The sequence below is a fragment of the Streptopelia decaocto genome (assembly GCF_964273445.1).
Source record: "Streptopelia decaocto genome assembly, chromosome: 7".
Classification (NCBI taxonomy): domain Eukaryota; kingdom Metazoa; phylum Chordata; class Aves; order Columbiformes; family Columbidae; genus Streptopelia; species Streptopelia decaocto.
Window position 1 is genome coordinate 64635358 of NC_138661.1, and position 27076 is coordinate 64662433.

Here is a 27076-nt window from a genome sequence, read left to right on the forward strand (position 1 = left end):
TCTATTACCCATACAGTAAATTAATGCCTTGAAGCTCATGCTAATGGAAACATTTTTCATTTAGACTGGCAACTTTCTCACCCATGCATAGCTTATTTGAAGTGTCTGAGTTCATTTAGTTTCCCCCCAGAGCTAAATTTATTAAAAGAATTATGTGCACCAACCTGAGCCTCCCTCTGCCAGGTACTTGTCCTTCGCATAGATGACAGAATCCAGCATTGACTCAAAGAGAAGGAAATAACCCTGTTTATAGAAAAGGGAAAGAACTTAGAAATCATCAAGCTTCTTACATAGCCTATTTAATCAATATACAGATCGACTTTAGCAACACAATTTAAAAGACTTTATATGCCCATACACCTCAATAAGAACCAGCAGCCAGTGAATTTCTCAACAATAGCATTGTCACCTCAAACCTTTAGTTTCATAAAGTACAATCTTTAATTTCCTAAACTGCAATTATGTAGCACCTGCTAAATAATAAACTATAGGCAATAAATACTCATCTATAATGATGATGACCACATAAGAGTCCTACAACATCAAAAGAAACAAAATTCATGTCAAGCCAATGAAAAGCTGTACATATTGATTTTTTAGTAATAATTCTGAGGCTCTATACAAAAACCAAAACAAAACAAACCACCAAGAAAAAATCCCTTCCCATTTAGAAGTGCAAGTAATATTGAAATTATTGTCAGAGAAACACCAAGCAGACTGCATCTTTTCTTCACATTTGCCCTGCACCAGCTTGGGCAATGCTCACAAAGACAGGTGGACATAAATCATACACCAAAGACATGAGTTCTCTGGATGTTCTACATGATTTAGCAGCACCTGAACTTATTCTCAGGATAAAAATGGTTAGAACTAGATTTGCATAGGTTTTTTTGGTGTTGGGCTCAATATTATAGCAGGTTAATCATACTGCTTCAGTTGCTTAGAATAGCTTATTGTAAACTTAATCGAGTCAGACACTTTTCAAAACAGAAAAAAAAAATTAAACATTTCTGAGATAAAAAAACATATAGCAGTATTACATAATGTTAGTATTTTATATAAAACATCTGGTTTCTCAACTACTTTTAAGTAAACTGAAAATTTCTAAGAGATATATAGCCCTTTGTTTTCCTATTGATTTACGGATTTTCACACCCTTCCTATCATCCATGTTCAAGTGTGAACCTTACTCTTGCTGAATATTAGAGCATTTCATCCACATACACGTTTATGACATCAAACCAATTAAGACAAATCATACAGGCATACATTTTGGATTTCCACTTAGCATCCTAATTCTCATTTTGCTTAAACCAGAGCTTAGTCATATGGCTTGATTTATACACTGATTGCTAGTAGGAAAGAACAAAGACAACGGGAAGGCCAGACTTTGGACCTGCAGTCCTACAAGCCCAGTCGGCAGTAACCAAACAAAGCAAAGAAGAACTTTTCTTCATCTTTCCAACACTTCCATATATAAGGATTGGTATTTTATTTATTTCTTTGTTTTTGAAATCATCATGCCACACTGCTGAAGACAGACAGCATTGCATGGGAACCGCACTGCTAAGACACTACGTTTACTTCACGTTTATGCCATCTTGGATGTTTATTTTGCATCAGGCTCTTACAACAAAAAATACTGCAGGTTAGAATTGCTTATAAACGTCATCACACACCCTGCGGCCTTCAGAACTCAAAACAAAGCTAGAAAACCAGGAACTCGAAGCATGATGTATGCAACAAAAGCACAGTCTGAAAATAATGGAAATGCCCTTTTCTTCTGGTAACAGGACAGCGCCCTAATGGGCTCCTTTCTTCCAAATATTGCCTGTTCTTCCACTTTACTTGTATGAAGTCCGTAGAGTAATTCGCAGAATAAAGACTACTGCTTTGACTTTTAGTAAGCTTTGCAAAATAGTTGAAAAGACCAAGAGCTCCCATTGCATCATGCAGAGATGATTTGTTTTGCCTACAGCAAGCCAAAAGCACAGAATGGAACCACAGTGTTCGTTCCTTAATTATTCTTATTCTTGCAGTTTTAAAAATAGAATATGTTTGGTTCGTGAAAATTCTTTTCAGATGCTTCTGACTGAAAATGAGTTGTTTTCACAGTATTTTAAATGTGACCTCTAGGACATACCTTGAGACCAGTTATCAGTAAGTTACAAAATGACATTTTTATGGGTCAGCTTTTCACTTATAGCTTCCTGCCTGAAATGCCCATCACCTACCACATCTGCCAATCAAGTGTCAGAAATACAGCTGGAAGACACACCTTCCCATGAGAAATACAGTGTGTATCTAACTGTCCTTTCCCTGACCTTTCCACTCTGGTGTTGTTGGTTCTCAACCCCCTCCCAGTTCTATCTTCCCCCCCATTCATTACACCATTCCTTTAAGTTACATAAACCGTCAATGGGACTGAATCAAGTCATTTATTACTTATACAAAAGTGTTTTGCTCAGTGTGCTGTGCTCATCTGTAGTGTAATTTAGAATGTAATTTCACAGGCGGGTGCCTCACCTGTAGGGGTGCTATGTGGAAAGAGAATTACATACCCAACATCTTTTCCCTGTGATGGTGTGTGGCACTCTTGCTTCCACCCCAATAATGTTCAGGGCTTTGTTTTTTCTTAAGCCTGCATTAGCATCCTCAAAATTAATTACTGTAAAGGGATCTCCGGGATACAAATCTGTGAGCTGAATATTAATAATTCAATCTTGCTAGTGGCGAAACTAAGACACATAAAAGGTGATGGGTTCTCACAGCACATCTTAAACATTATGCTGTCATACATTTTCTACTAAAAAGCTTGCCATTTCTTTCTCAAAATGAACATGAAGTTCCTTATATTTATTTTTTCCAAAATTTAAATTATGTTCTCCAGCTAACAAGAAACACCCCCCCACACACAGAAACAGATTTGGACAGGAACAGAAATACACAGCACTATCAAGTTACATCCAAGCACATGTCTGTTCTATGGCATGTCCATCCAAGAAGTCACCTATTAAAGTGCATGAATCTACTGACAAATTAGAATCCAGCGGAATCATCACATCACATTCCTTACGTCCGTATTTTGCATTCGTAATAGAATTACACAAGGCTCACAAAACTTTGATGGCTTAATATCCTGCGTTATTAAATTCTTCTCTGTTATTCGAATACACTACAGCACTCTAAAAATTATTTTCATTTTAATTCAAAACTACATTAAAACAGTTTACCAGTAGATGAAAATGTAAGCATAGGAAGTTCTTTTAACATTAGCACTGCAGTATTTATCATGGTATTTTTCATGAAGTGAAAGAGATCAAGCTCTTTAAAAGCTTCAAGACACAAGAACAATATTGAATTTCAAAATATACCTGACTGTGTAGAAAGCATTAAAGACACATGCTTTGCTTAAAACACAAATGCCTTCAGATTAAAAATGCCTCTTCATGTACATTTCTCTTATCCATACCTACAAAATACCGTAGTGGAACTTGGTTTTACCTTCACTTATTTTCTATTTACTAGTGAAAGCCACATATATATTAAGAACCCTTTTCAAAAAGTGGTATCAGCACGTTCACAACAGCAAGAATCAGCAGAATTTTTCGTACAGCGGAAAAAACATATAAGGATAGCATTGAGAAGAAATATTTCACTACAGGAATAAGCGTTGTGTCTCCCTCCCACCTTCCATCAAAGACCCATTTCTTCATTTTCTGTAAAGTAACTGAACCCAGTCTTGTACTCCAGATTCAGTAAGGCCCAACGGTGAATATTTAATAAAATGAAAAGCAGCTTTCAAACCACCGGCCCAAAAAGTCAACCTTTTTTTTTCTCTAAAGCCCTATCAGTATAAAAAAAATGCATTATTTTCTTAACCTTAAGTTTCTAACTACAAGGTTTCCATTGGACGTTACAGTGAACCAGACTGGAGAATGGATTCTGATTTCTAACTTAAAATGTAATCCTGCATTAACAGATGCACAAAACTGATGCGGCCCACTCAATTTTGTGAAAAATTACTTTTTATTTGACAATATTCCATCAAAACCTGGGGTGCATTTAAATGAGAAGCAGTAGCTACACGTAAACTCTTCCACATGCCCTGCTGCAGCACCATTTCCCCCATGCTAAGTCAGCCTTCATGCTGGTCTCCCATGTAGGATTTAATTAAAATAAATAAATAAATAAATAATTCATTACTGACAGCGCAAGCCCACACATTACAAACCCACAGCTTGACTTTGTTATTATGCACACCCCGTTGTGTCCTTAAACACATGTAAGATGTGTGAGAACACCAAAGGGACAATCTGATGAGCAGAAAAGTGATATCCATTATTAGTGTTGGCAAAAAAGGAAAACATTTTCATGCAAGGAAATATAATTCCTTTATAAAAACTGTTTTGCTTTAAAGATATTAGAGCATTCAGGTACTTAGTATGCTCTTTTCTCAGCATTATCAGAAAACACAAAAAAGAAAAACTCAATTATTATGTAAAATTATAAATTATTACTGTGTTATAGAAGCAGAACAGCTGCATTAATGCATCTCCAAGTACTAACAGAAATAATAGAGAATATGAACACCATCTATAGGCCAGTAAGTGTTTAATAAGTACCACCACTGTATGTTTCCATCACAGAAATGGGGGAGAGGAGGAAGGAAAGAAGAGATTATTTCCGTGTTTCAGCCATGCTCACTTCCTAGTCCTTTTCCCTGGATCTTGAATACTTCCCATTCACAGCCCATCCCAATATCACTTCAAAATTATCTAACACACACACAAAAAAAAAGGAAGAAAATGGTCATTAGCTACCTGAGCAATGATAAAATTAAGAGACGAGCACTGGATTCTATCCTTGGTTTGTTTTAATTTGAGACTCCATCTCTTTCCCAGTTTTTCCTTGTGTAAAACTCTATTTCATATTCAGTATTGTAAAGCACCGCATAAAAATGCAATTTATGACAAAGCATTATACTCTTAACACTATATTTGAAACAACCATCTCAGACAATTGTCTCTCACAGTAAAACCCCTTTACAAACAAGAAACGTAGATATTTCTCAAGTTAATAAAACTCTCAACCTCTAGCTTTATATTCGTAACTAGAGAAAGGAAGTAAAAGCACATTGAGAGAAAAAAATCTGCACACAGATGCAGCTGGGTAAGAACAGCCCAGAAAAACATTATATTTGTTTCTTTCTGCACCCATCCTTTCAATAAGCAGCCTATTAAGTTTACAGTTACACTACCAAAATCCACATGGGCAATAACACAGCCACCTTTGGATGTTGGCAGTAAATATTTTCCTGTCAAGCATCCGATTTAACAAAAAAATGAGCTCCAGCACTTTGCGGAGCATCTCTCCTTTCAAACTTACATGCTGCGTGTAAAATTACTCTAATTTCAGTAAACATCATTGTTTTAAAATTCGGTATCTATGGGGAGAACGCATAAATGTGATCCTGGCTGAGAGCAAGTCTATGGTGTATACAACTTGTAAGTACTTTGCCGCCACCTGTACAAACAGCAACGTCTTCAAAACAAAATTCTAAATTTCTTAAGAAACTTGAGTATTTGAAAAGCATTTTTGGGTCTAGTCACTAATTGACAAGGTTTTTCATTCATTACACCAAGCTGCTAACAAGTCACTGATGTGGGTTCAAAAAGGCACCTGCATCAGATTGCCACTAGGCAGTGTATACAAATACCCAATTATTTGTACCTTTTCTTAGAAACTGAATTCATGGAAGTCTACAGTTTGAATAAGAAGATAAGAGCTTTGCTTTGTAGGTGTCCTATCACACAAGCAGACAAGTAAAAAATGTTAGAGGCTGTCACCTGTAATGTAAACACTAACAATAACTTATTATTTCACAAATTAAGGTATCAAAAGTTTTGCAAATCAGAGCTCCAAGCAAGGATTGTGCATCAGATGCTTACAGCCCTGCTACTGAGTATTAATCAGTCCTCAACTGGGAAATCTCTATAAAAACAAGGTCACCAGTGACATCTTTATAAAATTAACCCATTCTTACATTCAAATAACCCTTCCCCATGAACTGGAAGACCTTCTCCTTACAGAATCAGTTTTGCTAGCAGAACAGGCTATTACTTGGCCATCCTTGTGTTCTTTCTTAAGGCAATGTGGTTTATTGGATGAAGTGGCTCCTCACTCCACCTGCTTGTCCTTGTGCTCCTGGGTCCCAGCAGACAAGAAGTCCTCATGTGACTCAGGCTGCATGCTTCGCCTGTGGTTTTTAAGAGGAATCCAGAGCTGTCCTCAGAGTGAAAAAGCTCTAAATTGATGGCTTTTTCAGGGTATTCAGTAGTCCAACAGGGCTTCAATCTTCAGCTATCTGCCTTTTAGACACCAACAGAGCAGCTCGCAGCTCATCACACCTTCTTCCACTGTCTTTCTCAGCAGTTTACCTACTGGTTTGCATCAAACACAGTCACACAGGTGCACTGCTCGTGGTGTGATTTTATCAATGTCAAATGCACCAACTTCAGATGTCACAAATAACACATTTAGTCTTTACGTTAAAAGCAAGATCATTTTATTTATGGGCTTAAATAAAGCCACTGAAGAGACAGTTGCTCATCATTTGGCCTCTAAACCTGGAATGTGACAAAACCATATCCAGATGAATTTAAAAATGATAAAACTATTATTTTGGAATATGGCAAGTATAGATTTGAAACATAATTTAGCTATATATATATATACACACACACACACACAGTGTAACATTTAAGATGTTCCTCCCATTTTTTGTGTATTTTTAAGGGAACAAACTTAAATACGAAAGAGAAGCAGAAGCAGCAAGCAGTTTGCAGAAGCCATAGGTCACACAACTAATGATCAACGGAAGCCCTTACATTGGAGATGCTCATAATGCACCCACTGTAGCTTTTACAACAGACTGTTCTATGTACCATATTTCTCAAAAATCCTGTTCTAGAAACATTCCTGGGGGATGCAGTATTTTTCCTCTTTCCAGCCTCCATTCTTTTGCTTCACACCTGGTTTTAATCTTCTGATATTCCACACATAGTTCTAAAAAAGCTGATAGTCTTCAGCACTGTTCTGTACCAAGCAAAACAAAGCTACAGCTCCACAAAAGGATTTGATGTTTATTAGTCTAAAAGCAGTTTGTTTGCTAAACAGAATAGCAACTTTTCCTGTTTTTGTTACAAAGAAGAAACATTGTTGCCATCCTGCTAGTTCATCCATATTCTCTAAATAAAGAGCTGAAAACTGACACATATAGAATTCCTTTTTGCTCTCACACTTGGCATTTCTAACATTTCCAAGCAGTTACATTCACATATAAAGCACAGATTTCACACTGGTATCATGTAGGGAAGGAAAAGAAAAAGCAAATTCACATGAAAAAGCTAGACAAAGAGGAATCTTCATTTGCATCTAGGCAACATAATGTTCCTTTCTGGACAGTGTTGGAACAGTGCATACGCTGTCCAGCTATCAATCTTACTTCCGTGGCATTGTCCTCTTTATCTCGGTATTGCAGCAACCCATAAAAATGCTACCATTCCTAAATATTTAGAATACCTAATTAAGTGAAATGCACATGGCTATATAATTATGACATTAAAAGGTAAATTAGCACACAAATGGGAAACATGGAACATTCGATACTTCATTTTTTAGGAGAGCTGCTTTTCAAAATCCTTTACTTCACCTTAGAGGCACTGATTTACAACATAACTTGAGCTCTTAAGTGCCCAAATTGCTTTTAAATCTTGGGCTCCAGAATGAGAAATGGGATTCTGGGAACATTATTCTTGGTGCATGTTTTAGGCATCTGATTAGAAGTTTTCCTGAAAGAACTATAATTACATTCTAGTGAAGTCACTATGCTGTCAGAAATCATCAACCATAACGCACTATTTTTAAACCACTAGTTTAAGCCAATGGTTTAAACCATCCTTGAAACTAGTGACCTAAACACTCAATTGAGCTCACGCTTCAAAAGCATTCATTATAACACTGGAGGAAAAACTTTGCAGATTTGCAGCACACTAGAATATATATTATCTAAAAACAAACAATGCTGTGAATAGTAACACTGTTTTCAAGCTCTTAATATATTTGCAGATTTCCCCTCAGATTTGCTCCTCACCTCCTTATCACCTTCCCACACAGCCAGCAGAGTCTTTAGCTGTCTTTGCAGACTAAAGTATTTTACTCATCAGAATGATCTAGCTAGATGACTAATACAATATTTCACCATTACTTTCGGCTGAGCAACCACAATAGTGTTATTCAGGAATACTGAGTACGTCTGTAGACTTGCACCCTAACTACATAACAGAAACTTACTGCTGTACCCAAACCAGCTCAACTGTACTTAGAGAACCTTGGTTTGAAAGGGTGTGACCAGGAATTTCGTGTGAGAACCACATAATCAGGACCATCATTCCATCTCACACATAGTCAAAGACACTGTTCGCAAGCACGTCAATTTTTGGTTAAAAAAACCCAGCATGCCTAAATAATAACTTTTCGAATTAAATAAAAACATAGTTTTTCCTGAAATAACAATGCCTTGAAAAGAATATTCATGAACCTTACCATCCATTCAGATATAATTACATCCACTTTTTCCAAAGGCAGATCTACTTCTTCGATTCTTCCTTTGACTAATGTAATGATATTTTCAAGTTTATTTAATCTGCAAGGCACAACATAAACAAATGAGTTTATATTTCCAATTTATGCTGTCAAGAGAGATGTACTGATGTCTGTATTTTGCATTTCCCCCCCAATAATGGTTGTTTTTTAACTTATCAAGAAAGCACTAAAACGTGGTACTCCTCAGTTGTATTTCAGAGGGAATGTTTCTGAGTATCCAAAAACTGCAGCAGATTAAGTGCCAGGCAAAGATGGCAGATAGTAGATGTGTGCTGTGCATGCAAATGTGTAAGCTTCAGAAAGCAGGCAAACAGAGAAAAGGACAATTTAAAATGATGCTCCTCTTTAGAGTTGCTTGTTCCCAGTTCTCCTTCTTTGACCCTCGTAGTGTAGTTCTGTGGTGATTAGAGCCCACCCATCACACTGGGACAGCAATGGAAATGAGCTTCCTCGCAAAGCTGTTTTGCACGACTTGTTTTTTTATTTAACAAAACTAGCTGCAAAGTCACAGAGAACAAACATTCCCTCTGGATCAGTATTACAGTTATTCCACAATAAAGGCATCCTCCCCACTGTGATTTTGGCCAGAATCATCTGCAATGTTCAGCAACTGCAGTAATCAGGTATTACCTCATATGCAAGTAACGGTACAATCATCTTGCGTAAGGAGAAAGGTACTGTGACGTGACTACAGTCTTTAAAACAAAAACTGCATGACAGTGAAATTACTAAATACATAAATGCTTGAAATTTAGTATTTTTCTCCTTGGCAAACCGTACTAGTCTTGCACATACCATTATCGTGGTAATTATCCTTACAGAGGGCAGAAAAGTATTCCTACCAAAGAAATTTATCTTTCCACCGCAGTTCTCTCTGCCCTTTCCCTCCCTATCCTGGTATCTCACTCCTACATTCTGTCTGGTTTTCAATGCAGACAGTAATCACATTAAAAATTCAATCTAAAAGACAATGGGAGAAACATCAGAATGAAAGGAGGGAAAGGAAAGGGTCAAAGGGCTACTTGAACATGTGGGCTGTTGGAAAGATCAATTAAATACTCTACACACAACAGTTTTATGTTAGAAGAGTAGTAGTTCATCACTAATATCACATTTAATGCTGCAAACAGAAGAAAAAACAGAAGTTCAAAGTGAAAAAGAAAAGACTAAAGGCTATCAGCCACACCAATATTTTAAGGAGGACAAAAAGAGATTTAAGGATAACTTTCTAAACTACCATGTACAAGGACATGTTTTAAAACAAAAGAGGGAAAAGATTAATTCGTTACATACTTGTTTTCAAATGTAAGGTACAAAAACACCTAAACCAAAACAATGTAGTTTATACTTTATATGAAAAACTGATGAGATGCTATTTAGTAAGTATACTTCAACTTTCTATTCTAGCATAACAGTGATGAACAACAAAAATCAAGGCATTCACTGCACTAAAAATTTTACGGGCAGCTATTCACTGTAAGAAAAATAGAAGGTATGCATTTAGTGAAAGATAACTTTACTATGTGACCCTGGGAAAGAATCATGCCACTCAGGCCACTTATTCCAGTTTACTGACATGCAAGGGCTGGACTGTTTCTAGTAATTCACATGCTAGAAATGAACCTGAATTCTGGGTGGGACAAAAGCTTGAGGATGTACTTTAACCACAGGTGGAAGCACACTGCAGTAGTCATTTTTATGCAGAGTTGTTAGTATTCCAATCAGTATTTGTTACCCTATTAAAAGTTTGTTAGCTTTATTCCTTTAGGAATACAAATACAAATTTTTATTTGAATTGAAAATTTTAATGTGAATGGAACCTTTTATAGCAGAAAGTATTGATAAATGTGTAGCCCTAGCAATGGTTCGCTGTGTACTTCAAGTGGCAATTCATCACTGAGTTTAAGAGTTTTTATTTGTTGTTTTTCCTACAGGTTTGCCCTTCTCACCAAAGGTAATACATGTTAGCTGATACTTCTATCCTCCCCTACGTATAAATAACACATAAAGGACTTTTTGTGCACTTGTTGAAAGATATGAACAATCCTAAGTTTGCCATCTAGTACATTAGAAATAAAACACAATTTCACATTTGTAACCACCCTGAAGATGTCAAGGACTCTTGGGAAAAGTTCTCTTTAAATAATGAGTTCTTGCACCACAAAAGCATTTGTTGAAGTTGCAACCAACACTTGACATGGTACTTTTCTTAAACAGGCCTTTATTTAACAGAATAACTTTACAGCATCCAAGTGTGCAGTGCTGCATCTCCCATGTGTGAAGTGGTATCTAATATAAAACTTCTGCCTAGACAACCTTATTTCTGCTCGATATAAGCTTGCCTAAAAACCATCAATCCCCAGTTCCTCAGCATCTGCTTTGACTTTCTTTTCCATAGTTGCTCTTACAAAAACAACCAAACCAAAAAAAAGCAAACCCTACACACCTCAACTATTAACAGTTCACATTTTCACCTACGTTTCTCCTACCTCACGTTAGGAAATACTTTTTATGTCTTCAGATGCCATTGCTTCATTTTTACATATACTCACAGTCTCCCATAATATGCCCTATAGATGCATTAGTGAAATGTGGAGTGGATAAATGAACCATCAGATGGGTGGAAAGCTGTCTAGACTATGAGGTTCAAGAAACCAGAGAAGGAGTACAAAGTCTGGCAGCCAGGTGCCAGAGGTGTCCCTCAGGGTTCATAAACTGAATTATAGAAATTATATAATTATGGAAAATTTCCATATACAAGCACATTTTTTAAAATTTTCACAAAATTAAACAACTTTTACTGAATTTATTTACATCAGAAGTGTTTCTTAAAGTAGTGCAGCCAGGAAAAGTTTCTCACATCCTCTAGGAATGCATCTCAACTCTTGTTAGTTACCTAAAAATCTACAGTCTTATCAGCAGCAACGTCTAAAGTGTAAGAATAGAAAATGGACTGGCAGCAGTCAGTTGGAGCCTCTGCAGCAAGGCAGCACTGGCTGTGTGCTCATATGAGGAGGAAGGTCTGGGAGACATCCTGCCTCACCTTCAGGCCTGTTTTAATCACCTCCATCAGAAGAGCAAACAACTTGACTGCAGATCAAGACCTGTTCTAATTCGTAGGACAAAAGAGGACTTCAGTAAAAGACATAATGAATGATAGATGACCATTAACTGTAACAGCATTTTAATAACTTCTTAGAGCAACATTTACCATATTTTTCCTCAAAACTTTTCCTACCTAATGATGTCCATGGCCTGATAGATTATTTCAGACTGGTCGACTCCAATCACTTTCTTCGCGCCTGCTTTGGCAGCAAACATGGAGAGTATTCCAGTTCCGCAGCCAACATCCAAAACCACCTGAAACGAGTATGACATTTATTTTTACCTCCATTCATTTCCCTTGCTATGATTTTTCTACACATCTTTCTACATCAGTGAGACATCATCATCATCTAACAGAAGGAACAAACCGTAGCATCAAGTCTTACTATTACATTTAGAGATATCCAAGTCAACCTGCAGCTCTAATTCAATGCCCTTTACTTTTACAGATAAACAGTGAAGCAGATGAGCTCCAGCCACACATGGGAAACAAATCACTAGCAATTAACTTAAGCATCAACTAAAAAGTTACATGAACAGGAGAAACAGAAAATTAGAGCCTGAGCAACTTTAATCAGTGATTCCATAACAACTGAATTCAGCACTGGTACTGAAAAAACATATTCTAACTGCAGTTTCTCGTTAAAAGTCTATTCAGAAACTTTATTTAGGAACTCTCTACTAGAAATTGCCACAGTGCCTCAAAGCACCTATGGCTCAAGATGACTAAATTTCAAAACAGCCACTGGCACAGTTTTAACACCTGGAAATAAACTTCATCACTACACTTGAAAAAATGTACCCCCAACACAGGAATAAGACTCACACAAATGCTTGGTTTTGATATCACACATATTAGCTACTGTGGAAAGACTGACAGGTTTAAAAATGCAAACAACTAAAAAATAGTACCAAATATATTAATTAATAGAGTGAGCTGGCCAGCAGTGTTGAACCTCATAAAGTAGAGATTTTACCAAGCAGCTTTGTTCAGGCCTCAATATCATAACAATAATAATCAATCCCACACTTGAGAATCATAACCCCATTTTACAAAATATTTGAAGGCAATAATGCACTCTGCTGACAAACTTCCTAGCTTATGACCTATTGAGCATTCTTGCTTTGGCATGATGAAAACTTGCATGTGCATTTTTAAATTTCACCTGACAAATAGTATCAAAGTAAATACTTGAATGCTCTGCATATGAGGTATGCTTGCCTTGCATACAATTCTATACATTTTGACGATGGATACACAACAGTGATTCTGAAGCCAACATGAATAAAAATAGCCATTTATCCTTAGCAGCACAGTGTAAGTGAGCAATGACTGAAGAGTTGACTATCGTCTGTCTTCATAGAGCAACTTACAACCTGGAATCAGACTAGAAAACATTAGTGTGATTAATTTTTTACAGCATCTTGTGTAGAGGCTGGCCATGGAGGCTGTGGACAGAATTACTTGTTCCATTTGGAACTCTTTGCAGCCATGTTCCAGGAGAAGTCAATTCTACAACTCATATGAAAGTTACATATGGGTATGTAATGACTACAGAAATACCAAGGCTGAAGTCTTCTGGAGACAGGAAGAGAAAATAAAAATCCATGTTCTTGCAGCTGCTGAAGTCTGATGCCCCCTAACATCATCTATTCTAGCACTTTACTCATGGTAGTTAACAAAATTGCTGAGCCATGAAAGCTTGAAGCTAAAGCCAAAAATAAACCTCGGTGACAGAATGATCTGATGTACAGTTGCATGAAAGAGAGCAATCACCACAAATTGGAAAAAAATCAAAACAGACACCACTTTGGACAGCTGCCCCGGTCACTTAAAAAACCCAGATGGAACTCATCTAGCCTTAGGCAGGGGATGGGGGTGGAGAAAAAGGCACGGGAGAGAAAATATACAAGCTGGAACACATCTGAGGAACAGGAAGCCAAGCAGAATGATCACCAATTAGCCTAAGGACAAGGGTCTACAGTGAGTGCATTCTTGCAGTGATCACATATGGCCTCTCACCAGAGCACTGGAGCAGCTGGACCGGTGATTTGACTACACCAGAATGTACCACAGCATCACATCCTTCTCCACAGAAGAAGGATGATATTTTGCTTTTTGTAACAGAAAAAAAAAAATACTTCAAATTCCGAAAAATAGGAGGTCAGGTAATGTGGCCAGTTAAATTAATTCCATCGAGGGATTTTTAGTAGGAACAATGCTTAAAAACTCATTTTTTCCCCTCAATATAGCATTAATGTCTGCCTCAGACTTCTATTCTACAACAAAAACTGAGCATGGCAATGGTCTAACCAATTATTGCCCGACCAATTATTTTTCTGCCATAAAACATTCTTGCTGTAAAACAGATCACACTTCCTTTAACTGAGTAAGGCTACCTTAAGTACTGCTGGTAATCTAAATTGTCCTGTTCTCATGTCAAGTACATCTGACAGCTTGAAAATAAAGGCAGCAAGCAGGACTCATTCAAGTTCAAATAATTTTTCTGAAAGGTGAGAGGGAACAAATTGGCTGGTTCTGAATAAAGTATGCCTAATAAACAAGCCTGGATATTCTGTTATCTGCTATTGTGTGATCACACCTCTTTGGGACACTGCAGATTTGCATCAAAAGCTGGTACGATCAAGTAGGCTCTTTGCACAAGCTCCTCCCAACCCATCTCACATGTTTCCTTTCAGACACAACAACAACAACAAAAAATCACTATGTATTTTCTAGGGAGGAATATCATACAGGAGTTCTAGGAAATATAGTATCAGACTTTCACTCACCCTTTTTTCTTTCTTTAAATTGTAATCAAACCTTAAGGGAAAACAACCTATTTCTTCAAGTTGCAAATTTCACTCACTAATATGGTTCTGAGAGCATCATATGATACGTAAATTAAGCAAAACATCTTAACAGTTCCTCCAGCAGAAGTCTGTAAAAGATGTCACTTCAAACTAGACCTCTGAAAAAACACCCCATATAACAGCATACCAAGTGAAACCTACAGTAACACTTAGACACAGAAGTTAAGTGGAGAACTGGTCACTTGAATTCAAGCTGTTGGGAACGCAAAGCAGTTGAGAGTTTTTCTTTCCATTCAACCTCAACACACTACGATGGGTTTGGACACACTGAATTTGAGATAAGAAGTACCTTGATCAAAAAACTGCTACAAGAACATTTTTGAAACCAGTTTGCAGATGTTGTGATAACAGACAAGTTCTTCTTTAGAAGTTGAATGCTTTCATGTGAAGTAAAAAAAAAAAAAACCCAGAGTAAATACATATGATTTCTAGCTGGTTCTTGAGCTAGTGCATCTACAGTTGGGGTTGAAGCAACATTATCTACAACAGTTCACCCACATCTTGTTTCAAATGTTACCAATACGTCCACAGGAGATATACAACCAATTCTGAAAAGTTACTGTTCCACTAGGATATATATTGCACATAACTTATGATCAGTCTTGCCCTGTGAAAACCTGTAGTTATCAATTTTAGGGGCATCTGTGAAACTAAATTTCTCCCAAGAAAGTTTTCTTTCTTTTATTGGTCTTTCTACATTGCTGGATTAGCTACCCCAGCTACACGATCACCTGCATCTTTTAATAGATGGTAGCATTATGTTTCTAGAACACTTCTGCTTGTTCTCTCATTATAACTAAAGAACTTAGAAATGTTTAGTAGAAACAAGCATATGAAGTGGATTGAAGCAAAAAGGAAGAAAACTATTTTCCTGATATTTTTCTGCTTAGGTTGTCAAAAGAAAAATGGAGACATATAAAGAGTATGCATTACCTACCCTGAAATACCTCCTGCCTTGGACAAAATGGTATCTAGCACAATTTCCAACTGAGGAACTAGCCGATGGATGTTATTTTATTACTTCAACAACTATTCTGAATCCTTGTATTATCACTTACTAATAAAGTTTCAATCAAAACCAAAACAAAAATCAACAGTAATTGCCTTTTATAAACCTAGACATCCTGGTTTGACATTAAATGATATCCATACATCGGTTAAGAATGGTAAGCACTAAGTGGAGGAAAGCTAATCCAGAACAGAAGGCTGCAAGGCATAACTCAGAACATCACAAATTCATCAGCAACAGCCAGCAGAAATACAGAGAACAAGAAAAGGATCATAACTCTGCAGGGGTTATAACCACAGTTAAGATCATAAACAAAAAGTGCAATCTCTCCTGACTGCAAGTGAAATACTAGTTCCTGGCTCTAAGTCCCTTAATAATAAGAGAGTTCAGAGAGACTAAATAGCACTAGCTCAATAAATCAGTGGCATATGAATTCTTCCCCAGTTCTAGGATGTTTTTACTGTATCACACACAAATTGAAATTCACTTAAATTCTGGTAAAGAGACCCTCTAAGATAGACTCCAGTTAATACACTGGAAAGGCTCAACTTAACCCCGCCAACATAATTAATGAACATCCCGACATGGCACACAGAGCAACGACAATAGCGATGAGCACTTCTGTTATCAGCACTCTGCACCCTCCAGCAGCTGAATAGCACTCTACCACCTCATAAAGCCAGAGCACATTAAATCAAACCTTGTCAGTGCGATACTCCATCCCCAAAGCTACAAAGTAGCCAATCTGAAGGATTTCTACCACTTGAGAAAAAATAATAAGTGCAGAAATTACTGTATTTTCTGAGGTGTTCTACCTACCTTGTCCTTGAAGATATGTGGGTTTTGATAGATGAAGTCACGATAGCTTTCTGTACGCACTTTATCCTATGATTTAAAGAATAAAAAAGGATCTTCACTTTTTCTATTGTTCTATCATTCAAAAGTGCTGAAAAACTTGCTTTTTAACTGGGTCTAAATATGTTTTGTGGCTACTGTACCTATAAGGGTTCTGCCATCACAACACTGTATTCTTTTAGAATTTGTTGTCTTTGCAAATTAAGCAACTTACACTTTTCTGACCTACTGCATTTAATTGTGGATGTTTAAAGTTCTTGATATCTCTTCACCACTCTCCAGGAACAGCAGTAATAGAGTAGCAATACTGCATCAACTTCACATAACCACCATCCACACAATGGTAAAAATTTGAGTCATGAGCTCAAATGCATGTTTTGTATCCATTTATTCTCTGACACGCAGATTCCTTCAAAAACAAATTATGAATTAGATTAACCTTTTCTATCTTTGAACAAACTGCAAATTTGCAAGACAAGGTAGTAATTGAAGGTATACAACCTATTCTATGAAAGCCCAACATAATAAATAAACTTAACTGTAATACGACATGACTTGAGAAGCTGAAATGTTTTCAAGCACATGACTAAACATTTATAGTGTTTTAGCATATGAAAGCTAGCAGCATAGCTCAATCTGCCAGCAAGGTAATGTATTAAAACATTTGATTCTCTTAATATGCATCAGCAGGTACACAGATAGCCAAGTATAGGTTTTGGAATTGCTGTTGCAATTCAAGTGTTAGAGCAAAGTAAAAGAAAAATGTAAAACAATTTTTTAATCTAGTAAAGACAAGTCTATAAATAGTAGTGACGTATAAAATCCAACTGCTTAAATATAAGTTAACATTTTTCCACTATGGCAGGTAAGAATTTTTAGAAGCAACATGGAAACTAAAGAAATTTTCTCTAGTAAGAAAAAACAAAGCATATTTTATTATAAAAACAAGATCGAAACCAGAGACTGAGAACAAACAATATGTTCATAAAAATTCTTGAGACAAAACAAATTATTTGGGGGCTTGAATATCTTAAAATCCTGTTTTTACTTTATGAGGATTATCACAAACACAGAGCCTAAAGAAACACATAGGGATGATTTTATACACAACGAATATGAATTTGGGATCCTTTAAAATCATACTGGTTTACTATGACGTTCTATTCAGTGCAACTATTTTTAGTACTTCACCTCTATTGCAGTATAAAATAGGATTTGCTGAAACGACCAAAAAAGTTAAAAAAAAATAAAAAATTGGAAGGTTCAGCATCAATCGAGAAAGCAGTGAGCTGGAAAGCCTTCAGCCTCCCATCCTGCCCACTCACATTGCCTCAGCGCTGCCCCAACGGAATCAATACAATTCTTGCTGCTGTCTCTACTATATGCACTGCTGCTCCAGCGAGCCACGGTCACTCACTTCAGGTCTCTCTAGTCATCAATTCCATTCGCTCACTCCCCATTTCAATGTAATGTGGTTTTTGTTTGGTGGTGGTTTTCTTGTTTTGTTTGTAAAGAAAATGGACATGAAATTTATTAATATAATAGTAAAAAATTATTGAGGGGAAAAAAAAAAAAAAAGGGAAACACTAGCCATCCAGCCAGTGTAAAGTAACAATACTCTTCCCCCACCTCTGAAGTATTTGCAGCAGAAAACTAAATTTAAACTTCATCCTACCACTACCAGGCATAAAATAAAAATCAAAACTGAACGGTGTCAGAAACAGACTTAAAATTCAGACAGGCACCTTCTTGAAAATGGCAATGTAGCAAACCAATATACTGATATAAATAAGGTAGACATATAAAAAACCCCAACCAAAGTAAATGCATAGCATATAGGAAAAAATTCAATGCGCATATAAAGAAATCAAACCAATTGTTTTCTATGTTTAGGAAAGTGAGAAGTCTTCTTAAAATCATTCTGACAAGCATTCCCTGAAACCAATAAAACAATTTTGTACCAATCTCCTTGTGCAGATGTAGAACTATTATAAACTTTATTTGCAAACAGAAACCCTTCGTCATCTTACAGCCTATAACATCTTAAACAACAAGTGTATATCTAAATTATGTTTCTCTCGACTATACATTTTAGAGAACATTCTTCCACTTCTGCAGACATCTCTGTGCTTCTGTAAAATCCTGTTCCCTTAAAATTAACCTCATGCTTATACTGGTCTTAACACAGATTCATACATATTTCTAGATTGGGGCCACTAAATGACTTACAAAGCAGAAAACTTTATGTGCTACCTGTGTGGACAAAGTCACCTAACTCTGTCTTCTATCACTATGTTTATTTACTTATGCTTTAAAAAGAGAAAACTGTTTATGACTTTAACAACTATCATACTTTCTCTGAAAGGAAGCATTAAGAAATTTTTATTTACATGTCAATTATAATTTGTTGGGGTTTGTGTTTTGGTTTTTTTTAAGTTAAAAGGGCAAACACAGGTTTGTCTTTGAAGAGTTTTAAGTATTAATTTTTTATCTTTACCATATAAAAGAAGCATATAATTTTTCCAGCTGTTCCATGTCATGTTATCAACACACTGAACTGTGCACAGACACCAACAATTTCTGTTTACCTACTGCAACAGCAAACGACAATATTTGAGAAATGGTTTGCTTATCAGATTTCAATTGTTAGGAAAATATAAACTGAAGAAAAACATTTACCGTCTGTACCATGATTCATCCTTTATAAACACCCAGGAAAAAGCTGCTTTTGGCAAGGTAAGGTTGTGGTACAGATAATGTAATATATATTCAAGCATATCTGTAGAGTAAATGATTTTATGCTCCTAATGCTTCCTGTAAACAGAATTTATACAAAGGAAATAAAACTGAAAAAAGCTCTCTCAATCCAACTCCTAGGAAAAAACCTACCACGTATAGAAAGGGTTAAAAATGCAGCTGCTCTGCAGCATATTTATGGGCACACAGCCCACTGCATTTCACCTTTCCTCTTTAGTCCTACTAAGAGGCAGTTGAGATGACTTTCTAACCTTTAGCATCTCTTCGTGTATCCCATAATGCCCATAGGAGCTGAAGTAAACACCATCCTCATCCTCCTGAAGGTCTGCAATGGCACTGGACGATGAGCTGCTTCTGACATCTGCGTTCATTACAAAATCCTGTGCAAATTGCCTGTAATCAGTTTGAAATATACCCTTGAGACATGCTTATGGGACCATGAAAAGGAGGTAGGGGTAGGAGGGGGAGAAAGGGCTTAAAAAAGATGAGGAATCCAGCCTGCACAGGGGCTTTGACAACAATAGAACCGGTTTTAAGTGTGCACAACCCCCCTCTGCCGGCTTCTCCAGGCTGCTGCACCACCGTTCTCCATCCATCACCCTCCTGCAATGACTCCTTTCTGCTTTCAGTCAGCAAATACCAGCAGTGAAACAATCGGACTTCATTTCTATTTTTAAGGAGGAATTGCCTATTTTGTGCCTGCAAGTACAAAACTAGTACCACAGTGGTCAAAGCCAATGCGTGTTCTAGGCTCTGTAATGCAAATATGGACTCAATACAACAAACACCACAAGAAATATAAAACATACATCACTGCACAACTACTGCAAGGTAGAAGAAAGTACTTTAAAGTTGAAGCATTTGGGTGGAAACAAACCAGAGCTTAAAATTCCATTTATTTTCATTTCATTTTTATTCACACGCTGCAACTTATTTTTCCTCTGTGGCCTTGCGTTCCTAATACTCATGTTATCTTCTGATTTCTCAAAGCAATTTTGATGACAAAATACACAAATCAAAGGGCTTTTCACAAAACCACAAAAGCTGAGAAGCAAACAGTTCATACTATACTCACAATGAGAGAAAAAGCCCACATGCTTCAGCCAGACCATATTCCTCCAAGGTCTACAGTCCAACATCAAACCTTGCATCCTAGACCACTCCAAACCAGCCAAACCTCACCTTTTTAATACTGGTCATGCTTTCTTAAATAGGAACTTAATGTATAGAAGCCATCATCTCTAAACAGGACACAGATGAAAAAATTCAGGATATACAAGCCATGCTCTTAAATCTTTAAGTTATATCTAATACTAAAGGTGACCTGATATCATTTGGGGGGGGGGGGGGGGAAGGGGGAGGTCATTAGGCCTCCAGCTAGTCTTTACATTGTATCCCTTTCAATTCTCATAATTTAGTAAATCTACATGGTCTAGCAAACTTGAAAAACATTTCTGCATAAATTATTTTCTACATAATTAGTGGGTGTCCTCATACTATTATTCCCAGGTTCAGAAGGCAACAGTCTCTAGAGAGCTGCATGACTGATCCTGAACAGGCAGTCACTAAAAAACCTAAAACACTTTTTCCACATCTTGGAGAGCAAGACTTGCATAACACATATTTCAATGACAGAAAACAGCAGAAAACCAGGTTACTGTAGATTAAGGTCCTGTACGCTGTTCTTGCTCCACATCTGACTTGGGAGCTATCTTTATTTTAGAGGTTTACCTGAAATGAAACATCTCTATGTGCTCTCTTTCAATGGAATAACCTCCAGCATGAATCACTATCACTATGAATTACAGCACATAGGTTACTACAGTACAACTAGTTTATCTGTCCAGTGTGAAGCACGAGCAGGACAATGCCACCCCGGCCAGCTGGCAATGCTGTGCTGGATGCACCCAGGACATGGTTGGCCCTCTTGGCTCATGTTCAACTTGTTGCTGACCAGAACCCCCAGATCCTTCTCCACGGAGCTGCTTTCCAGCATCTTGTCCCCCAGTCTGTATATACACCCAGGGTTGCCATGTCTCAGGTGCAAAATTCAGTACTTGCTCTCATTGAACTTCATGCGGCTGGTGATTGCTCAGTTCTCCAATTTGTCCAGATCCCTCTGCAGGGCCCCTCTTGCCCTCAAAAGTGTTGACAAGTCCTCCCAATTTTGTGTCATCGGCAAACTTACTAAGTAATCTGTCAAGTCCTGAGTCTGAGCCATTTATAAAGACATTGAAGAGTGCTGGCCCTAAGATGGATCCCTACAGAACCCTGCTAGTGACTGGTCACCAGAAGACTAACAGAAAGGAAGACTAACAGAAGGACTAGCTCTGAAGCAAATACATGTTTCTGGGCCACGTGCTTATTTAGCTTTCCTAAGCCTACTTTGCTCTTCAATTTGTGCAGGTTTTGTGTCGTTTTCACTAACTATCTACAGGTGTTTACTAATCATCTACAAGATAAAAGTGAAACCTACAGTCCCAGCACAAGTAATGAGTTTTACTCCATAGTTACATTCTACCATTTCTTTGAATTTCCAATTGGTCTTTAAACATGAACACCTCATCTCACCTAAAACCACATCAAATAAAAAAACCCTAAAACTTCAGTGCAAATACTTACTTCATTTTTTGAAGATCATCTTGTGCTCTAGCCAAGGCTGCTTCTGCAAGTCGTGCTCTGTGTTCTGCATGTTTTAATTGTTCGAGGAGAATCGTGGTATCATTTAAACCATTAGAAGGCAAAACATTTGCAGGTTCACAAAGATCTTCTATGTCTGATGAAGCGGGGAGGAAGAAGAAAAAAAACCAAATACCTGTCACAAGTTGCTTCACAGCAGCTCATAAACATGTTTTCAATGTTGCTATTTCTGTCTTTGAATGATTAAAAGTAGTCTGTTTTACAAGAAGCATCACTGAATTTCATAAGACTAACTGCAGAACACAATACTACTCAGTAAAAGCAAATATGCTAGAAGCAAGCTCTTAAGTTAACAAAGCAAATATATCCAGAATTTGGGCTTCTCTAAATACTAGTGTTTGATTATTGATAAAAGAGACACTATTTTTCCAGTTACGTTATTCTGAGGCCAAAAGGGCTGTCAGTGGCAATGGTAAAAAGTAAGAAGGTACATACATTTAAAATGTCTTAATAATTAGACAGCAACTCTTAATTTTCAAACTAATTCCTTATGCTTTTATAAAGCTTATGAACACACAAAACACAGAAGAGCATAAAAAATTAATTTAAACAAAACATTGCTTTTTAACTACTAAATCTCAGACTTGGTGCTAGGTCCCCTTCACCTCTTGCTAAATTCAGCTGGTGATCTCAACAGATGTCAATGCATAAAAAAAAAATATGCTCCTGTGGTTTTGGGTATAGTAATAAGTTACTGACAGCTTATCAGGCAATTACTACATACAGCATCTCTACTATGAACATCTTATTTACCATAAGCCAATATAGATAATAAAACAGGGCTAAGGAAATCTCAGCCATCAAAAACCATCGACTTCAACTTTTCCATGGACTTTCTTACGTATCTACATAAGCTGAATAATAGTGATGATGCTTTTTATGACAGAAACTCTCTCAAGATCACATTTACCCCACAAGGCAGAACAGTCATACTGAAACATGTATTTACCGAACTGAAGCAGGAGATCATCATCTAGCTCCGGTTTCAAATATTCCTCTCCTTCCCAAGGCAGTGGGCTGCTGAGTGAACTCAAACATGCTGTTGTTGGTTTCTAGACAGAAGAAGAGCACCTGAGCTAAGTTTCTTCAAAAACACCACCCCTTCAATTTAATTTAAGAAAATAAGCAAAGACCTGTTCTTCCAACTGTTACTATTAAAGTAACTTTGTAGCAAAGGCTGAGAAAGATATTACTTTAAAGCATGACTAGCAAGAACAGTGAAGAAATCAACTTCTGGCTTCCATCCTGGTTCTGACAACAAGTACTCGCCTTGACATACTGACCCTACAACCACGGTGACCAGAAAAGAGCACAAAACTACACCTACGAGCTAATCTGGGTCCTCAAGCCCAGCAAGCCACAAGATCACAGAATTCAGTACAAGCTGTAATGCAGCACAGACAGACAGACATTGAATGATACTTTTAGGATTACACTGCTATTAGGAACCAAGTTTACTCAGGTGTTTGGCTGTGCCAGATATATAGTTTACAACAGGGCTAATCAATAATGACAAGATACTAATTGTGCAAATGTCACAGATGCTATATTATCTTGTCTTTGCATCCAGACAGTTAATACTTTGTCAGGAAAGGAGAGGTCAGATGCTGGACTTCAGTTTTTCCATTTCTGTGTTTATTCCGCATAGCTAGTTATGCCTTAAGTAACTATTTGAGGATTTAAGAAAATATTTGAAGATTTAAGTTAAAAATGTTTAATTACATAAGATGGTATTAAGTCTAAACCTGACCTTTTAAGGAACGACCAAAGAACATACTTCAAAGTCACAGTCACAAATATACCCAGGCCTTACTTAAAACTGCAGGTTCCCATCAGATTTCTTGTTTCTGCTGTCATTTCAGCTGAGATTAATTTTAGTTTCTATGACCTAACGGATCACATGTGGTCCTTACTAACAGTGCAGTAGAGGTCTGGCCAGCTTACATCCTCAGGAAAGGGTCTTTTGCACCAACACACATGCAAGGACTGAGAAACTCCAGTTATCAAGAAGTAACAGACATAGATCATGGAAGTTATACGTGGCACACCTACCTTTAATCTAACAAAGTTTATTAGTTTAACGTATCCATAAAAATCAAGTCCTAAAAAGAAAGAAGAGGGGAAAAAAGAGTGTGCTCGTATTACAGAAAACCCACACAGATTTTTACAATGAAATTAAAGCTAATTACTTGTTCAATTGGTCAGCTTCCCCTTGGGGTGTACATCATTATGTAGTGCACTCTTCCTATCCTAAATTTAACATTTACATTTTTTTCTCTTCAGGACAAACTAGGAAATTCTTACCCTAAATACAAATACATTTGCTGCAAATTACAAATGGAACACATGCGAACATGGCCTATGAACATGGATTTCATTTATTTAATTTTGATTTCTAAACACTTGGTGTGATTCCCATCCTTTTATCTCTCTCTCTCGTTTTAGTGCACACTCTTAACACAGTATCTCTCCAACTCTGTTTCCCTTTCTCTGTTTTCCTCTATATGCAATATATATTTTCCTCTACATAAAATATACATATTTCAGGCTCAATGCAATACGTATTTTCCTCTATACGAAATATCCGTATTTCAGGCTCAATAGTTCAGCACTTCTCTAACTCTTCCAAAGCCCTCCCTCACTTCACATACATCCTCCTATACATACCTTTCTTCAGTCACCCGCTTGGCCTAAACAGATGGCAGCTTCAAGAGAAAGCAAATCTTAAAACTTCACTTGGAAAGAATAAAACAGACATTGGAGGGTGGGGACTGAGTACAGCAGAGATCAATCTTGCTTTTGTAACTAGTCAAGAGCTTTACCGGTCAATAAAGCATATAGAAAATGGCCAGCATAAATATATAAGCATTTTTCTAGAATAGCTTAATTTTGTCAGTCTTGGAATCCTCAACTATAACCAGGAAAGCAGTTAGAAACAAGCTAATCTTTGCAACTTATTTTAAACAAGATGCTGATATGCAGAAGGAAATGACAACCCATGAAAAAAACTTACCATGTTTCCTGACCACATCACAAATATTAAACTGATGCTCTGTTTTGCAGTGGGAGAACACATCTTCAGCAGAACTAAACAACCTGGGAATAACAAATTATTGAATACTCAGTATTAACATGCTTAGAAATTGTAATGCTCATATGAGTTTAACGCACACTGTTCTGACCTGCTAAGTAACGTGTTCAGAACACATGGCTTTTGCCTTTAAGAAAGGAAGAGCAGGTACCTTATTCACATACCTCACAAAGCAGCTTTTATCTTGCTTGCAAAACAAGATAATAAGAGTAAAATTTTGTTTGACAAAACCACAAACACTGTTAACTTTCAAAAACTTTTTGAAAGCAAAGACAGCATTAAACCTGAAATCTAAGAACTGCATGTATACACGTTGGCCAGGTAGATCTGCTGCATCAAAGTAGAGACTCTCATCTATTCACTGATAAAGGGAAAGATGACAGAGAAAAAGAAACTGACAAACTTCCATCCTAATTCACGGTAAGGGGAATTATCTGCTTTCCACTTTTTTTCCCTCCCTCCTTTAGTCTAGATTTAACAGAACTTTGGCTGCATTTAAGACCTTTGGCTCTGCAAACACCGCATACAACACGAAACCCCCGAGCGCTGTTACAAACTATATAATATTTATTCTTCCGACACGCTGCTTCCCGCAGCCCGAGTCCCGGGGGGCTCCGCGGGTACGATGGCGCCTCACGGTGCCCCTCAGCCCGGCGTGCGGGGCTCCCCTCACCTCCCCACCTGTCGCAGAAGAGGCAGCGGGTCCGCGGGCCCTCGGTATCAGCACCTTCTTCCTCCTCCTCTTCCTCCCAGGCCTCCTCACCGTCGGACAGCTCGGGCATCTCCTCCTCAGCGGGCGGCTCGCCGGCCCCTGCGGAGCGCGGAGCAGGGACCGTTACAGACCGTTACAGACCGTTACCGACCGTTACCGACCGTTACCGGGAAGGAGACTGAGGGAAGGCGGCGCGCGCCCAGGTACTCACCCGCGTGAGCGGCACCCGCCGCCCGCGAGCCCATGGACTCGCCGCTGCCACCGCCCCACGTGCGCCGCTTCCGGGGACACAGCCCCGCCCCCTTCTACGTCAGCGCGGAAGAGGCTGGCACGCCCCCTAGCGGGGCCCTCCGGACCGTTATTTTTCAAACGCGCGGGAGCGGCGTTAACGGCCCGGGAGGCGGGCGTGGGGGGGGCGGCGCCATCTTGTGGAGCCGGGACGAGGCGGCAGCGTCCTTATCTGCTCTGCTAATCACAGAATTGTATAATCGTTTTGGCTGGAAGAGACCTTTAAGATCATGGAGTCCAACTCTGCCACTAAACCATGTCCCTTAAGAACCACATCTGTACGTCGTATAAACCCCTCCAGGGATGGTGACTCCACCACTGCCCTGGGCAGCCTGTTCCTGACAACCCCTTCCATGAAGAAATTTTCCCTAATATCCAATCTAAACCTCCTCTGGTGCAACTTGAGGCCATTTCCTCTCATCCTATCACTTCAAAGAATGAGAATGTCAGGGATTGGAAGGCACCTTGAAAGCTCATCCAGTCCAATTCCCCCCATGGAGCAGGAACACCCAGATGAGGTTACACAGGAAGGTGTCCAGGCGGGTTGGAATGTCTGCAGAGAAGGAGACTCCACAACCCCCTGGGCAGCCTGGGCCAGTGTCTGTCACATTCACTGAGAATAAGTTTTTTCTCAAATTTAAGTGGAAGAGACCAACCCCCTCCACACTCCAAGCTCCTTTCAGGCAGTTCAGAGATCAGAAGGTCTCCCCTCAGCTCCTGTTCTCCAGCTGAACCCCCAGGTCCCTCAGCCGCTCCCATCACACTTGTGCGCCAGACACAAGGCCCGGCAGCCTCAGGGGAGGGAAAACCAAGCAGAGGGATGAAGGGTCACACACCCCACCAACCTAAAATATAAGAGGTTGTTTCTGCTTGGAGGTGGAATCACTGTTTGTGCTCTTGGCAGGTGTCTGGCAGACGGGTTTCTGTCACAAACAGCATGGCTGCGATGGGAGTGCTAAAGGAGATAACACGTGTATTGGCTATTAAAAAAGGTTCAGCAACAGACTTTGAGAACTGA

The 27076-nt window shown here is 38.2% G+C and overlaps 1 protein-coding gene across 1 annotated transcript in view; it reads right to left on the reverse strand.

Moving 5' to 3' along the window:
- The window catches only part of PRMT3 (protein arginine methyltransferase 3), a 51142-nt gene extending 25075 nt beyond the window's left edge, over nt 1-26067 (reverse strand). Inside the window, exons 1-11 of the mRNA XM_082058497.1 lie at nt 25982-26067; nt 25740-25869; nt 24981-25063; nt 24020-24069; nt 22917-23019; nt 21890-22043; nt 19519-19660; nt 16475-16540; nt 11906-12027; nt 8608-8707; nt 165-243 (exon numbers count right to left, since the gene is read on the reverse strand). Coding sequence (XP_081914623.1) covers nt 165-243; nt 8608-8707; nt 11906-12027; nt 16475-16540; nt 19519-19660; nt 21890-22043; nt 22917-23019; nt 24020-24069; nt 24981-25063; nt 25740-25869; nt 25982-26015 — 1063 coding nt within the window. The 5' untranslated portion in view covers nt 26016-26067. The remainder of the gene's footprint in view (nt 1-164; nt 244-8607; nt 8708-11905; nt 12028-16474; nt 16541-19518; nt 19661-21889; nt 22044-22916; nt 23020-24019; nt 24070-24980; nt 25064-25739; nt 25870-25981) is intronic.
- Between the last annotated feature and the right edge of the window lie 1009 nt (nt 26068-27076).